General features: G+C 60.9%; 1 protein-coding gene across 6 annotated transcripts in view; it reads right to left on the bottom strand.

Moving 5' to 3' along the window:
• RALGDS (ral guanine nucleotide dissociation stimulator) overlaps positions 1–15,874 on the bottom strand; it is a 39,115-nt gene extending 23,241 nt beyond the window's left edge. For 5 of the 6 annotated variants that reach the window (XM_029921157.1, XM_029921161.1, XM_029921162.1 and 2 more), the window contains exon 1: positions 7,452–7,577. In XM_029921157.1, coding sequence (XP_029777017.1) covers positions 7,452–7,562 — 111 coding nt within the window. In that variant the 5' untranslated portion in view covers positions 7,563–7,577. Of the gene's footprint in view, positions 1–7,451; positions 7,578–15,823 lie in introns of those variants that run through there. The other variant, XM_029921160.1, reaches the window with a different exon arrangement.
• Positions 15,875–15,941: the final 67 nt, after the last annotated feature.

The following is a 15,941-nucleotide window of genomic DNA, read 5'->3' as shown; positions in this document are numbered from 1 at the left end:
GTGTGTGTGTGTGTGTGTGTGTGTGTGTGTGTGTGTGTGTGTGTGTTTGTGTGTGTGTGCGCGCGCGCGCGCGCGCGCGTCCTCGCGAGCCTGCCCTAGGGGTGGCCCGGAGTGCACGTGCTGTGCGTGCCAGGGGCCCGCGGTTAGGCGCCCTGCGTGGGTGCATGCGCTGGTGCCGTGCCTGCGTGGTGTGGGTGTTGAGACGTGCTCGGCCGCCCTGGTGTCAGACCTGCCTCCTGCGAGTTCCAGTCAAGTCTAGCTCTGTGGCCTCCACAAACTGCTAAACTTCTCGGGGGACCTCCTTCCTCTAAATGTGCACCACCCCCTCCCACCCACCTTCGGCGAGGATCGCAGCGGGGACGCGAAGTGCAGCGGGTGCCCGCGCCTGGCTCTGTGCTCCTGAGTCCCTGGAATGGTAACTGTGTCTTGGGTGCCCATGTGCTCGTAAAGTCCTCCGGGTTACGCGCGTGTTTGGTGTGTGGGGCGAAGCCCTGTCCTTACTGGGGCCTTTGCTGCGCTACTACCTTCCAGCCCTGGCGAGACTCTCAACCTCCCCAGAACCGGTCTCCCGGGGGCCCCACTTTCTCTACTTGGAAGGCCAGACTACAAGGGTAGCGGGCCCCAGCATGCGCCACCCACCTGGGCATCTTGAGGACCATCCTGCCTGCTCTCAGCAAGGCCTTGACAAGGCCTGGCAGAAAATTTGTCAGTTTCTATTAAGGGTATTAAACACACTCGTGCCCTTTGACTCAGTGATCCATGGGTAGGAATTCACCTGGCGGAAGCAATCAGGGGGAGAGACGTGGGTCTCTGTATAAGCTGATTTCTAGAAACCTTGATTAGAGCTATGCCAAACTGGGGGTCCTGGGTGGCTCAGTCGGTTACGTGTCCAGCTCTTGGTTTCAGCTCAGATTATGGTCTCACGGTTTTGTGAGTGGAGCCCCACATCAGGCTCTGTGCACTGATGGAGCACAGCCTGCTTGGGATTCTCTCCCCCCCCCCTTTGCCCCTCCCTCGCTCATGTGTGGGTGCCCGCTCTCTCTCAAAATAAACTTGATTCCTTTAAAAATTGAAAGTAAATAAAGGAAGATGGGTAGATTTAGTTTGGGGTGGATGGAGATCCCTAGGAGGCTGCTGGGGAAGCTTCTGGGCTCTGTCATCAGGGAGGCGAGAGGTAGGTGGTGCACATTTGGAGGAAGGAGGTCTTCAAAGAGCTGCAGAACGGTGCCCTGGCTACTGGCCCCTGCTCTCTGACTAGACAGTCCCCTCCCCGCTCCTCCTCCTGGGGCTAAGCTCTCAGCGCTGCCTGGGGATTCTGAGCGGATTCAGCACGAGCCTGCCCTCACTTATCTCTCTGCTCTGTTATCTCCTTCTCCCAGGGAGGGGCCTGGGAAGCAAGCTCCAGCCCACTTTACAGCTGGAAGGGGCAAGCCAGTGACTCAAGGGGGTTGGGAGATTGCCCCTGATTCCAGGACGTCTCCAACCTTGAAGGTGCAGGTGCTGGGGTTGGGGCTCAGGTAGGTTGGAGAGGTGGGGAGCGGGGGATTTAGTCACGATACCACCCACTGTAAGGACGCAGGTTTAAGACAATAGGAGGGCACACATTGCCCAAGGCAAGAGGAACCACCCTTGTAATACCCTTAACATTCCTAAGGGCAGGCCTAGAAATAGAAGCTATAGGTCATCAGTTATTGCTTAAGGCTAGTTACACCCTACGTGAGGGTCCTGGGTCCTGGGTCCACTCTGATTGGTTAACACTCTAAATGTTGTAATTGGATAAACCTGCTGTCAATAATATTGTGTAATAATGATTGGATCACTGTACCTGTGTCACAATCTCCTGTAACTCCCCCTTCCCAAACTGGTAAAAGCCCTGCCCCACCTTTGTTCGGGGCTCTCAGCACGGATCCACCACGCTGGTAAAGTCTGTGAGCCCGAGTTTAGGCCCCGGCGAGCCTAAACCCGTAATAAAGCCCTTTGCTTTTGCATGCGTGACTCGGTCTCCCTGGCGGTTTCTGGTTTTTGGGGACGATAAAGAAATCTTGGGTATTACACCACCCCCCCTCCCACCCCGTACAACCTGCACACCGTCGTGGGGGGGGGGTGTCTCTCTGGTTCTCATCTGTCTGTTTTCACAAAGTCCCCTTCCCTGCCTTGTTCACCCCCCGCTTCGGGGCTCGCCTCGGGGAGCCTTGGCAAACCTGCTCACTGCTCCCGTGTACACTCAAGTGTGCACAGGGGCACACGCGCGCGCACACCCTAGCTTCCGGGGTGCTGCTGTACACAGAAGACCGGTTCAGACACTGAAAGGCCTGGGTCTGAAGCCCAGCTCCACCCTTCTCTTACTTTGACTCCTTTACCTCCAAGCAAATCACGCCCCCTCCAAGGCAGATTTTTCTGGTGTAACGGGGTAACTAAAGAGACAACACAAACAGAGCACCTCACACAGGTGCTTGGGCCCCCAAGGCAGACACGCCATAGACTCTGCCCCACACGGTCAGTGACAGCGGCTGCGAGTCACAGGCACCTCGTGCATGCAAGACCCTCCCCTGAGCCCTAACACGCCTCCTTTCATCATCCTGCCCCAAAGCAGGGACCTTACCAGGGCAGGGGCCGCCCCAAAGTGGGGACAGAGGCAGGAGGTCCTCCCTGATAGAACAGAGCCATCTACAAAGTGTTCTTGCCAAAAACGAAACTTGCATCCAACCAGGCTTGTGTGTGTAACCACCGTTTTGGGGAGTTACAGGGGACAGGGGAACGCGTTAAACACACCGTGAGGACGCAATCCACACACGCCAGACTGTCGCAATCTCTACGGGACAAGCCACCCGGTTTCTTCGACAAATACATCTCAGAGGGAAGAGAATAAAAGGAAAACCATAGATTAAAAGAAAACTAAGAGACCTCGCCAACGACAGCATGTGGATTTTGTTTTGTGACTGGAACAGGGCAACTACTGAAAACAAAAATCTCAGGGAGCGCTGAGATTACGTGAACACTGCCAGACATCTGAGGGTATTCTGTATTTCCTGGGTGTGATCACGGTACTGCAGTTACCATCAGAGTAACACACTGGGATTTTTACAGATGAAACAACATGCCTGGGACGGGCACAAGGCTTGTCCCTGCGGGGGACAGCAGGACACAGAGTGTCCTCTCCCTGGAGCTGTTAGAGCTGGGGATGGTTTACGCACGTTCTCCATTTCTGTCTATTTGGAATCTGCCATCATGGAAGTTAAACAAGAAGGAGGACAGAGTTTGAGACTCACCCTCAAGGCCCCCGAGGCTCCCAGCAGCCATCCAAGGAGGGCAGCAATCTCCCAACCATAGGTCTTGGCGGTGACCCGTGGCCAGCCCTGCCGTTTTCCACGGCCCCCACTCCCGCCATGCCCACGGGTGTGCTCCCAGAGCCCGTAACAACAAAAGAAACTGGGGGCATCACTTTGGAGGCCATGGCAGTGGGCAGCTGGGAAACCGAGTCACACAGTGCACACGGGACTCGTGGCAGCCCGTGACCTTGGGTGGGTGAAGACCAAGGTTATAACCCCTCCCCTTCAGAGTCTGCTGGGAGAAACAGCACCAAGCACTGTAGAAAGGGTGGGGTTGTCAGAATCGGGGCCTTCCTTTCATCCCTCATCCCGCTCACGGCTCACCCCACCCCTGCAGTCCTAGCTGCCCATCCTTTCCCTGGGGAGTGCACCTGCCGTCCCCAGGGGTCACAAGAAGCTATGAGAACAATGGTGTGCCGTGCAGACCGTTCTGCAGCCAGGATGCTCCCCGCAGAGGCAGCTCACAAGACGGCAGAGAACCGGCGGCCAGGGGCGGGAGGCAGGCCACATCAGCCCACACGTGTGTTTTGTTTGGCTGGCAAAGTATTTTTGCGTTTTTGAGCCAACAGTAAAAGGTCAGGTGATTTCATATAAAAGTCCGCATTTCTGGCTTCTCCTGGAACTTCAGACAGTCTGGCCACGCGGGGTCTGTGTTCCGGAGCGATCGGAGCCTGGGAGGGAGCTGACGGGCGGCTGTCCCCTCTGGGCAGGGCCTGTGCTTGTGGGTTTGCCACAGACCCCACCGAGCCTTCCATCGCTCCTGCCTGGAGGACCCCTGGACAGCCAGCCACCTCCAGTGGAAGGGAGAGGGGTCCCGAGGCCAAACCCTTGGAGCATCTTTTCCTTCGGACCCACATTTGTCCCCCAGACGAATGGCAGCCAGAGGGTCTTGACCCTTCAAAAGGGCCCCCAATACCCTCGGGGCAAAAGACCGATTGCTCAGCAGGGCCCCAGCCTGCGTCCTGGGGGGCCTCTGTCACCTCGCCCAGCCAGGCTCCTCCCTGCCTTCTGCCCCGCCCGTGCTCCTACCGACTGCCCCCCGTCTCGCCCAGCACACCACATGTGATTTCTAAATGCTGCTCCAGTGGACTTTCAAATCAAAACCCGGCCCTGCCTCTGCGCAGGGTCTCAGGGCATGGGGTTTGGGTCCGGCTGCAACTCTGGGGAGGTCTCGGCCCAAGGACTGGGCTCAAGGCAGCATCCGGGCAACCGTCCAGGCCCTGCCCATCGCGTCCTCTGACCTGGGCTCAGCCAAGGCCACGGAGGGCATCAGTGGCCTAGTGAGAAATAGCACCCAGGTACCCGGACTTGGGCCGGCCGTCGGTGGAAGACCTTTCACCTCTTTCTGAGCAGGTAGAGATCACCTGTCTGTGTTTTGCGGTCTATATTTAGAGCCTGAGGAGGACACGGAGAGGGTGTAGCCTGGCCAGGCTCCGGAGTCATTTCCCGACATCAGCGTCACCATTCCTGGCCTGCCTGGCTCCTGGGCTGGCCCTCTGTGGGCGTGTGAGCACGCACCTTGGCAGGACATGATGACGCACCTGGGCTAGGAGTGCAGGCTTAGCCCCACCTCCTCTGTCACTGGGTTCCTGGGAACCTCCAGGGGCCTCCTCCTCTTCCTCATCTCCTCCTCCGGGGGAGGGGGGCGGGGGGGGGCGGGGAGGCAGGGGGAGGGTTCCCACAGGCTGGAGGCCAAGCTCCGGGTTGGTCAGGAGGCGGAAAATGAAGCATCCAAACCTCCCGGAGTCCATCCTGGGTGGAGGGATGTGATATCATTGTCACCCCCAATCTCTGACCTCACAGGGCGGTACTGTCCCGGGGCAACTAGAACAAAATACATCCACGCCTGGAACCATGGAAACGGCCCAGGACTGTCATGCCGAAGGTTCTGGATCAGCCCGAAGCTTGCTGTGGGGGCCTCGCTGTCCTCCCCAGGACGTGGGCGCTCGCCGCCCCTGACACTGACTCCCAGGGGACCGGGGGGGGGGGTCACCCAGAGGAGCACAGGGCAGCCCGTTTGCCCTGATAAATGGCATCCACACAGTGGGAGCCAGGGGCCACTCTGACAACGGTCCCCCATGCTGGAGCACTCAGGGCCCCCCACCCCAGGGGTCACTGACCCCTGACACTTCTGAAGGCCACCCAGCCACCATGTGATGGCAGAAGGTGAAGGGAGGAAGGAGGAAGGGGCAGAAGGGGACCCAAATGGATGGAAATGCAGACGGGGACGGTAGAAGAGGCCGAAATACAGAGTAACAGAGAGGGGAGCAACGGGAAAGGCAAACGGAGTCAGAGGCGGGTCCGGTCCCTCGCAGAGCCCACACCAGACGCTCACTGCCCACTCATGGCCGACGGGGAGCCCTGTAGGTTTGGGAAACTCTCAAGATCTGGAGCCTAGATTTGTGTTCAAGTCCCTGCTCTGCGCCTTCCTGGCCTCAGTTTCTCCATCAGTAGGATGGGGTGATAATAATGCCACCAGCCCCTGGCTCTCAGGAGAGTGGATGATAAAACAATGCACAGAAGCCCTTGGTAACCGGAGAGGCACAACAGGAACAGGAGACGCGGGGAGAAGCCACGGCTGCCCAGGCAGCGGGCGGGGGTGGACAGGCCCGCCTGGGTGGGCGCACACAGGCGCCACCGAATGGGCCCCCTCCCCTCAGACGCGCATGGGGGATGGAGACGCCAGCTGTCTTCCAGCCAGACACTCCTTCAACCAGTTCTGGGGGGGATGGGGGGGAGGCGGCACCACCTCCGGGGATGGCGGGTCCTGGCGGTGACCCAACCCGGCCTCCCGGCAGCGGCCCCGGGTGCCCTGGAAACTCACCTCGGTGGCTGGTGCTGGCACAGGTGGCGGCCAGGATGTGGGGCTGCGGAGAGCAGTGCGGCGGGCAAGGGCCCAGCGCCTGGCAGTCACCACGGAGACACAGGCAAAGAACACCCAGCCCTTCCTCACCCTGGGCGCAGCGGGCCTGGCGTCCCGGGCCATGGCGGCACGGGAGCCAGGCAGGGGGTGGGCTCCCAAGGAGGCCCTCTGCCAGTCTGGCTGGCTGCCTGTGTGCCCCGGTGGAGTCAAGCGCCCGAGTGCCTAGACCTGGTGTCACCTGTGTGTCTGTCACACCTGCTCCCATGACGGGCAGGGCCAGGAATTCCCGCTGGTCCCAGGCCACGGGCCAGCCGAGGCTGTGTGAGCAGCTCCAGCCAGATCGGCTCCTCTTGGCTGGGCCAGGTTGTCCCCTCCAATCTCCTAGGGTCCCATCCCATTCCCCAGAGTTAGTATGGTGGCAGGTATAAGTCACCAGGATCAAAACAGGGCTCAGCCAGCAGGCCACCAGGCAGGTGTGAGCCCGGCTAAGCGGTGTTGGGAGGGAGCACAGGGCGGCCCCACTTACTCAAAGCGACCGCCTCATTACTGAAGACTTCCCTGCCCCATGGTCCCCAGTACAAGACTCCACCTTGGTGTTTCTTTGTTTTTGAGAGAGAGAGAGACAGAGCACAAGTCGGGAAGCAGCAGAGAGAGAGGGAGACACAGAATCAGAAGCAGGCTCCAGGCTCTGAGCTGTCAGCACAGAGCTCGATGCGGGGCTCAAGCTCACGAACAGTGAAACATGACTGGAGCTGAAGTCGGACGCTCAACCAACTTGAGCCACCCAGGTGCCCCTACAAGGCTTCATTTTCAACTGCAAGACTAACCCAGGGTTGCCAACTATTTATTTTGCCAAGTAGCATAGAAAAAAACCAAACAAACATCATTACCGTCATTCCAAAAAAGACACCACCAAAAATAGCTAGCACACACCATCAGAAAGAGGGCAGTTGTTACATGAGCGCATCTGGCTTTGAGAAAAGCTCACAACCCTGTGCCCATTTTTCTCATTTTGCTGCAAACCAGGCATTGGAAGCCACTGCATGAGCCTGATACACCCATTTGACAAATGGGAAAACCGAGGCCCAGGGTGAGCAGGGGCTTGCCCAAGATCTCACAGGGAGAGTCCAGGACTCCTGTCTCTCTACAGCTCTGCAGAGCCCACAGATGCTCCTCTGATCAGTGCTCGGAGCCCGGACCCCCAAACCCAGAGGTCCCAGGGCAAAGACAGAGGCCGGGAGGCCGGGCTGCGTCCTTACCCTCCTGGGACCCTGGCGGGATGGACGTCCTGGCGCTGGCTGCCGGGGGGCCACGGGGGCTGGGAGCAGAGAAGGCTGCACAGGGGCTCTGGAGCCTGCCTGCAGGCACATCTGGTCCCCTGGCTGTCGCGGTGTGGCGGGGGCCCAGCCTGCTGCCCTGACACGGAGCCACGCCAGCCCTCACTCCGCCTCGCTGAGTTTCACATCCTCTTCCGGTGGCTTTGTGGGGCACAGCGGACCCGGCTGAGCAGGCTGCTCAGAGCCCAGAGGCTGAGACCTGGTTCCTGTCCCTGCCTAGCGCTGCCTCCCTGTGGGACCTGCATGCTCTTCATGTCTTTGAGCCTCAGTTTCCTGATCTGTTATGGATGTGGGGGCGGGAGGGGCAGACACAGAGTTTTTCCGACTTGAACCCTCCCAACCCCTGGCTCCATTGCATTTCTTGACCTTGAATTCTCATTGCTGGGCTCCAGAGGAAAATTTATTTCATGGGAAAAAGAGTCTCCGTGAGCACAAGTTAGGAATCCATTGGGGCGCCTGGGTGGCTCAGTTGGTTACCTGTCCACCTTCGTTTCGGGTCATGATCTCGTGGTTCGCGGGTTCGAGCCCTGTGTTGGGCTCTGTGCTGACAGCTCAGAGCCTGGAGCCTGCTTCAGATTCTGTGTCTCCCTCTCTCTCTCCCCCTCCCCCACTTGTGCTCTTTCTCTCTCTCTCGAATAATAAATGTTTAAAAAAAAAAAAAAGGAATCCCTGGGGATGTGGGCATCCAGGGGTGGGGGGCTGGGTGGGCATCAGAGAAACGGAGCTGGAGGTTTCAGGTGGAACGTGCCTCCCATGCCACGCTCGGGCCCACGGCCAGAGACCATCTCCCCAAATTCCTCTAACAGCTTCTGTTCCTCCCACAAGAGAAGCCAGGTTCCCCCAGCCCCCTCCCTGCGCTCAGCTCCACCCAGGCAGCCCCTGCTCATTTTCCTCTGGCTACCACAGCCTCCTGCACACAGTGATGCTTAAATTAACCATGACCTTTGAGAAACAGCAAAGGGGACTGGGCTCTGAATCAGCCAGCGCTGAGACCCTGGGCCAGTGACTTGGTGTCTGTAAAAGAGGCATGGGAGTGCCTGAGGCTTCAGCAAGGGCCCGACGGGCCCCAGGCACAGCGAGCCTGCTCCCGTGCCGGGCACACAACAAACACTCAACGGATGCTGGCAGGTACCGCTGCCTGGCTCCCATATCCAAGGGCAAGCTCCACAAGGCGATCTGGGGTCTGTCCCGTGCCGGCAGGGGCCCGCAACTGGATCCGAGTGGATAACCCAGGAATGCCTGTTGTCTAGAAGCAGCGAACAGGCCCAGGGGTCAGCAGAGCTCCGGGCAGGGAGAGAGCGCTGGGGGTGCAGGCTGCTCAGGACCTCGGCCGCCCAACCCCGAGCTGCCAGCGGCCTGGCTGTGGGGCCTGGATGCCTGGCTGTGGGGCCTGGACTTGCCTGAAGCAGTCTCACCGCCCTCCACGCATACCAGCAAGCTCTCCTGAGCCTTCGGGGGCATTAGCTGAAATGAGGGGGAGGGGGCTGGGCCCCCTCCTCCCAGTGCCCTGGGAGTCAGTGGATGGGAAAGTGCTTCCAACGGGGAGGGGGAGAGCTTCAAGAGGGCCCTGGAGGAAGTGGGGGGGGGACCCCTGGAGTACCAGGTGTGTCTGTGCACCCCACAAGCATTCACTGAGCTTTTCTCAGGTACCAGGCCCCTTGCAAGGACCACAGCTCCCTTCCACAGCTCCCAAGGGCCACACAAGGCTCCCCGCAGTCTTCTCCCGGGACCCCCAGACGTCTTGGGGTATTGCTTACGGAGGAGCTACCGGAAAGGCCCAGGCGGGAGAGACCAGCTGCAGGCAAGAAGCTCAGGAGTCCCGCGGAGGCGGGGCAGGGGAGGGGAGGGGCAGAGCACATCCACCCCTCCTCCCACCCGGGAGGGGGAGAGCAGAGGGCGCCTTTGTTCCCTGCCAGTCTGGTGTCACCACATGGCGTACTATATCACTGTCACCGCCTGGAACGAAAGACCGGCCACGGAGAAACAGAGCTCTGGGGGCTGGGGACAGTTAGGGGCGCTCCACCTGCACTCCTACTGCTGTGCCACCTTCGGGGGCTGCCTCCGGAGGGCTGAAGTGCACACAAGCACCCACACTGTGCACAAAGCAGCGGGGACACGCACGCCAGCCCTGAGACACTTGTCCCAGGACCCGAGGTCAGGTGACCTGCCAGCAGTCCTGCGCTCTGCCCACCACACCAGATGGCTCTGGGTTAATGCACCTGGCCAGCCACACACAAGCCCAGACATAGCAAAACCGCCCTCCCGAACACACGTGCGTGCACAGACGCGCCCTCGCTCCCCGCCTCCCAGACCTAAGCCCTTTGGCAGGGGAGGGATTCCTGGGTGGGCCCCCGCTGCACCCACATCTGCGTGGGGGGGGTGCTTCTCTCACCCTCCGCGGGCTCCTGGGGGCAGGCCCTGGTGGGTGCACAGCACATTGTTTATAAACATGTGTGGCTGTCGCTAGGAGCTGTGACTCAGAGCCCGAGCGAGCGGTGACGCTTCTCAAAGCTGTTTACTCAGCACAACATCCTGTCCAGGAAGCAGATAGGAGAGGCCTGGCTGGCTTTGGCTCCTCTTTCCCGCAGCCTCCTGACCTGACTCGGGGTCCTGCTGGGGGCGTGGAACAGCCGGGTTCCCCTCCCCCTCAAGCAGCCCATCATCACACGGTCACTGCCAGATTGCTAGGTCAAGGCCACTGCCAGACTGCTGGGTCAGGTGACACTGCAGCCTCGCACGTGAGGGACCGGCCCTGGAGCCAGGACCAGGGCTTAGAACCAGGCCGAGTCTCCTCTGGCTTCCCCTCCCTCTTCAGCTCTGAGAGAGGCCCAGGGCTCTGCTCGGCTCCGCACTGCAAACACCCTCCGCCCTGCAGCCAAAGGCAAAGTCTTGTCGGCACTTAGAAGCCTTGGAGGAAGGAGCGGCCCTGGAAGCCTCCTCAAGCCTCCTCGGCACCCAGGGCCCTGCCCGCCCCCGCCTCTGGCGCTCCTTGCTCCTCTCTGGGGACCAAGGACTTTCCCCGCAGCATCTGTGAAACAGACGCAGCTCCAGAGAGCGTCTCTGCTGTAAAACTGAGGAGATCAAGGCCCAGAGAGGGCAAACAACTTGCCTAGGGATGCACAGCGGGTCACTTCCAAGGCCAGGTACACACCTGGGCCTGTCTGGCCCCCGAGGCAGCTCCATTTCCTCCGCTCTCTGCCAGGTCAAAGGCTACACTGGGGCTGCTGGGTCCCCGTCAGCAGGTGGGTGGTCTGTTCCCGGTATGAGGCCTACCTCTGGATTCTGACTTGGATTTCCCCCGTCCCTCTGCCCCCCAACCCAGTGTCTAAGCTAGAGTCAATGACCCCTCCCCGTCCCAGTATTTCTTCCATTCACTGGTGTGCCAGTGTGGATGTAACAGGTCACCATGCGTGAAAGCAGATTTCCAGGTGAGCCGGGGGACAGAAGCTTGGAGACCCATCAAATTCAAAGTCACACAGCAGTCTGGCTTTGAGGCTGATTCTATCCTCCTGGTGCCCTTCTGTGGGCAGAAGAGGCCTCCTTTATGGAAAGGCTGAGAGGGGCCGGAGAAAGGTCATGGATGCAAATGAAGAGGCCCTTCCCCCTGCTCCAGGCTGGGGAGGCCTGGGGACCCCCTGGAATGGCGGTGGAGCAGAGCTGGGAGGGAGAAAGGCATGGAGGGGCTCCTCAGTTTGGCAGCAGAGGCTTGGCCCCGCCCCCCACACAACAGCCACCCAGTAGGAGGTCGGTGGACCTCTCCCGCTGCTGATTCACCCACAGCCTAGGGCTCCCCTGCGCTGGCTGCCTGTTGGCCAGCCCTTTACACCAACCCACCGAGTCACACAAGCTGCCAAGAAGCTGAGGGTCCGAGGATCTGGGCCCTGCCCCAGCCGCTGCTGGCTTCCTGCCTGGCGGGTCCTCCAGCACTGCCAGGGGGACCACAGGACCCCCATCGCATGGCAGCCGAGGACAGCTCCCTGCCCCTGGGCCCGTCCTGACAATGAGCCGAACGCCTCACTTTAAGGATTAGAGCAGCAGCCACAAGCTAGGGGCTCTGGGTAGATGGAATCCAGGTTCAAATCCCCAGCCTGCCCCTTGCTGAGACTTGCCCGGCCCCACACATGGGACGGCCTCAGCCACCGATGGACGGAAGCACTTAGGAGAGGGCCTGGCATAGGCCACATGGTCAAAAAAACATTACCCCAAGGTGGCCTAGGACATGCTAAGTCAGGGACAACTGAAACTTTGTAAAATGCAACAGAAAGCCCAACTGCCATGAAAGTCTCTAAATGAGCTCAATGTGTCCCACGTCCCCAAGGACCGGAAAGAGTCTGCAGTGCACCTGCACCGTCACAGAATGGCCCTGTCAGGTGTCAGGCCGTGGGCAAATGCCAGCAACAGACCAGGTCAAAGTCACCCTCTGGTCGGGGGTACGCGATGTGGAATTCGTGTTGGAAAGGTGTGTGTGCTATAGAAGAAAGAACAGAAGAGGGTAAGAGGAGCCGCGTGCCCTACAGCCTTCGACAGGGTGGGCAAGCCAGAAAGTGCCCTGTGGGGGCAGGCTCAAGGAGAGAGTTAATAAAACAATTCACCGCTGGGTGAATTCATACCCTTCCCCCACCCAGCCACTGGGCTCTGAGCTCTTCACACCCAAGGACCCAGACCGATGCCCAGCCCATGCTGCGTGCTCCGAACCGCTAACGGGCAGGCGGGTGACCCTACCACCCACGTATGCCCGCGTGGGGGCGGCAAGACCACTGCCCACTGTTTTTTCAGTTCTTCCCTCTTTTTAATGTTTTATTTATTTATTTTGGAGAGAGAGAAGAGACAATGTTAGTGGGCAAGGGCGAGAGAGAGGAGACACAGAACCCAAAGCAGGCTCCAGGCTCTGAGCTGCCAGCACAGAGCCCGAATCGGGCCTCGAACTCACGAACTGCGAGATCATGACCTGAGCTTCGAAGCTTAACCAACTGAGCCACCCAGTTTCCCCATTTCTTCCCTCCTTTTAAAATTGGAAGGGGCATCAGCTCCGGGAGGGCAGGGACTCTGTTTCCTAACGGTGCGGGGTACACAGTGGGCTCTCAATAAATACCAGGATGGTCCAGACAGTCCCTCCAGGTTCAAGTTCCTGGACTGGAAGATACTCAGAGTTCAGGGCCACAGAGGGGAGCCCACCAGAACAGCTTCCGGCAGGAGCCAGGAGGCTGGAGAGGTGCCCCGGGGGATGGCAAAGAGGAAGGGCACAGGAAGGGCAGGGCCCTCTCTGCCAGCCTGTCATTGTAGTGCCTTCCAGAGAGTGAGGCTGGAGGCAAGCCAGGCTTTCTGGGAAGCAGGAGCCTGGAGGTTCCCAGAAGCCAGCCTGCCGTGGGATGTCAGGGTGAGGAGGCAGGCTGTCAGCTCAGCTCTGGTTCAGCCTGGGTTTTTTTTCTCCTTCCGAAATTTCCAGCGCAATAATTCTTGGGGAATGGGTCTCCGCTTATAGGGTAAGTAGAGGTCGTTCTGCTGTGCTAAGGAGCCCCTCCCTGAAGTACAGGCAGGGCCACCCCCTGGGGGGATGGGGGTAGCTGAGCCCACAGTCAGGCCCCTGTGCCCAGCAGGGCCTGGTCACTTGGGGCCTCAGGGCCAGGGGAGCTGGGACAAACGGGCCGTTGTGGTGAGGAGGCTGTCCGCCGTGCCAGGGACACTGTGTGCCCGGTGCCGCCACCCGCCTGCTGCCCGCATGCGGGGGCCCAGGGCCTGGGAAGCAGGGCCACCCTTTCAGAGGGGGGCCTCCTGAGCTGCCCTGGCCTCTGAAGGGACCTGGGGCTCCAGCTGGCTGCTGGGAGGCGGTAGGGCTGGTGCCTGTTACCCTCTTTCCCACAGTCTTCCGGCAAGGAAGTTTCCCCAGGCAGGGAGGGGCCAGGCGAGGATGGGGCATTGCCTTGGGCTCCAAGGGCCTTGGGCTAGACGGTTTCAGGGACACAGCCTGTGTCCCACCCTCCTCCTGCCACCCACAGTCCCTCGGCCAGTCCCGGGACTCGGGTCCTTCCTCGGTTTCTCCTCCTTGGCCGGGTTCCAGGGCCTCCCCTCCCTGCCTCCACCTGCTCGTACACGGGACATGTGCGGGGCTCTGCAAGGCACTAGGTGGACCCCCTGCCAGGGACCCGCCGAGAACACAGCCGCCAGCAGGCGGTAGAGTGACTCCATGCACCGGGCACAGGGCTGAGCGCTTTAAAGCCACCCTAACCTTGTAAGCTTCTGTACATTTATTAACCCTTTTAACAGATGAGACACCTGGGGCACCTGGCGGCTCAGTGGATTAAGCATCCGACCCTGACTTCAGCTCAGGTCATGATCTCGCAGTTGGTGAGATCGAGCCCCGTTATCGGACTCTGCGCTGGCAGCACTGGGCCTGCTTAGTACTCTCTCTGCCCCCCCCCAACCCGTCTCTCAAAATACATAAACTAAAGAAAAAAAAAAACTGATGAGAAACTGACCCTGAGACGTCGAGGGGGTAGGAACACTCAGGCCTCCTCATGGTCAAGACCTGGGCTGGCGCTTTGAAAAAGCAAGGTGCAGACACACACACACGTGGACACACAAACACACGCGCAAACTCTCACCCCACACATGCACCCCCGTGACCAGTGTTTCCACTCGCACCACCTCAGCCACTGCTGGGCTCATCATGCACACCAGTGGAACACAACAGGGCACGTGGCTACATATTCACTCCAATGTGCGGTCACCCAAAGGACACCGGGCTCCTTCCTCCCAAGACACGCATGCTCCCACACGCAGGCGCAGGACGGCACACACGGCCCCGGAAGCCTCGGATGTACCCCCAGCCCCGAACATCTGCCCGACGGCGATGGCCACCCTGTGTCCCCACGCAGGAACGCGCCGCCCGCCCTCAGGGCCCGCCCTGTGCCTGCTCCTGCCGGGCTGGGGACAAGGGAAGGAGGCACGGGCTCTGCGAGAAAACCTCTTGGCCCCATGGGGCTGCAAAGGTAACTCTCCGACACAGTGAAGCACGGCCGTCCTCCAGCGGCGCCCCGGCTGCCAGCTCGGCCCGTCCGCACCTGCCGACCTTTCTGCTCCCCGCTCTCCGGAGCCCAGGGCTGCCAGGAAGCCGCCCAGGGCCTCGGGCCAGGTGGACTGCCTCACCCTTTTCAACCCGGAGCGATTAGAGGGCCAAAGGGCAGCCCCAAGCAGCTTCCAGGTCTGCACACCCGGTGGGGGGTTGGGGACCTAGAACTCTGGCCTCAGGGAGGAAGGAGATCCAGGTGGACCTCACCTTCAGGTGGGGCTCCCGCTACGGCTTGGTCAATCTACTCAACTTCTCTGGGCCTCAGTTTCCCCACCTAGCAAAACATGTGCATGCATCTCAGGACCAGCCCCCAGCCCCCCAGGGACAGTCAATGCCTGTCCTCACAGCTGGTGGCCCTCATGCCATCTGCTTTCCTTGGAGGGGAAGAGACCTTTCCTGCCCCCTGAGGAGGGCTTGCTGGTGCCAGTACCTGCTGCTCCAGGAACATTCACACCCTTGACATCCACAGGTGAGGCAGGCAAGGCACAGAGGAGTTAAGGGGGTCCTGCAAGCCCTAGCCAGGGCTCCCACCCGGCCTTCCCAGACTTCTCTCTCCCCCCCCCCCCCCCCCCCCCCCCCCCCCCCCCCCCCCCCCCCCCCCCCCCCCCCCCCCCCCCCCCCCCCCCCCCCCCCCCCCCCCCCCCCCCCCCGACCTCCAGATAGCCTTGACCTCTGGCGTGCTGAGAGCAGCGGACAGAGATAATCAGGGCTGGGCTCCTCCACCTCCCGCTGCAGCCCTGCCAGCCGCAGTGCATGGAGCAAGAGTCCGGCATAGAGAGATTCAATGCAGGTGGCGGCAGCCCCCGGGGCCTACACACCCGGGTCCTCCCTACACACTTTCCCCCTCCCAGTTTTGACCGGCAGTTACGGGGAAAGGAGCTCCTGGAAGGAAGGCCGGCGCTCTTTCGCCGGGATCCCCAGAAGGGCGGGGGGCGGGGCAGGTTTCTGGATTAAGCCCCTCGCAGGCCGGGGCCACGCCCTCCCCACCCCGGCGCGGACCCCACAGGCTAGGGGGACACACCTGGACCCTCAGGTGGTGTCCAAGATGCCCTGTGCCTTCCCCAAGGGAACCCACTCCGGATCCCGACCTAGAAAGGGGGAGGAGCCCCAGGAGGAGCTAGCCTCCCTCCGCCCTGGGGGTGGGGCAGTGCTCCCGCATCGGGGCTCCCGCCACCTTGCGGCCCCTGCCCCTCCTCCCCCAGCAGCCTGCGGGGCTGGGGCTCACCTCGTTCGCCCGCACGCTCGGCGGGACCACCAGCATGAACGCGGGCAGGGGCCGCACCCCGCCTGGGGCCGAGGGCAGGAGCGCGCCGCCCGCTGTCGCCGGGCGCCTGGCCCGCAGC

This window comes from Suricata suricatta, chromosome 13 (genome assembly GCF_006229205.1).
Source record: "Suricata suricatta isolate VVHF042 chromosome 13, meerkat_22Aug2017_6uvM2_HiC, whole genome shotgun sequence".
In the NCBI taxonomy this organism is placed as follows: domain Eukaryota; kingdom Metazoa; phylum Chordata; class Mammalia; order Carnivora; family Herpestidae; genus Suricata; species Suricata suricatta.
Note: the sequence above shows the minus strand (reverse complement) of the source record. Positions and strands in the feature narration are given on the sequence as shown.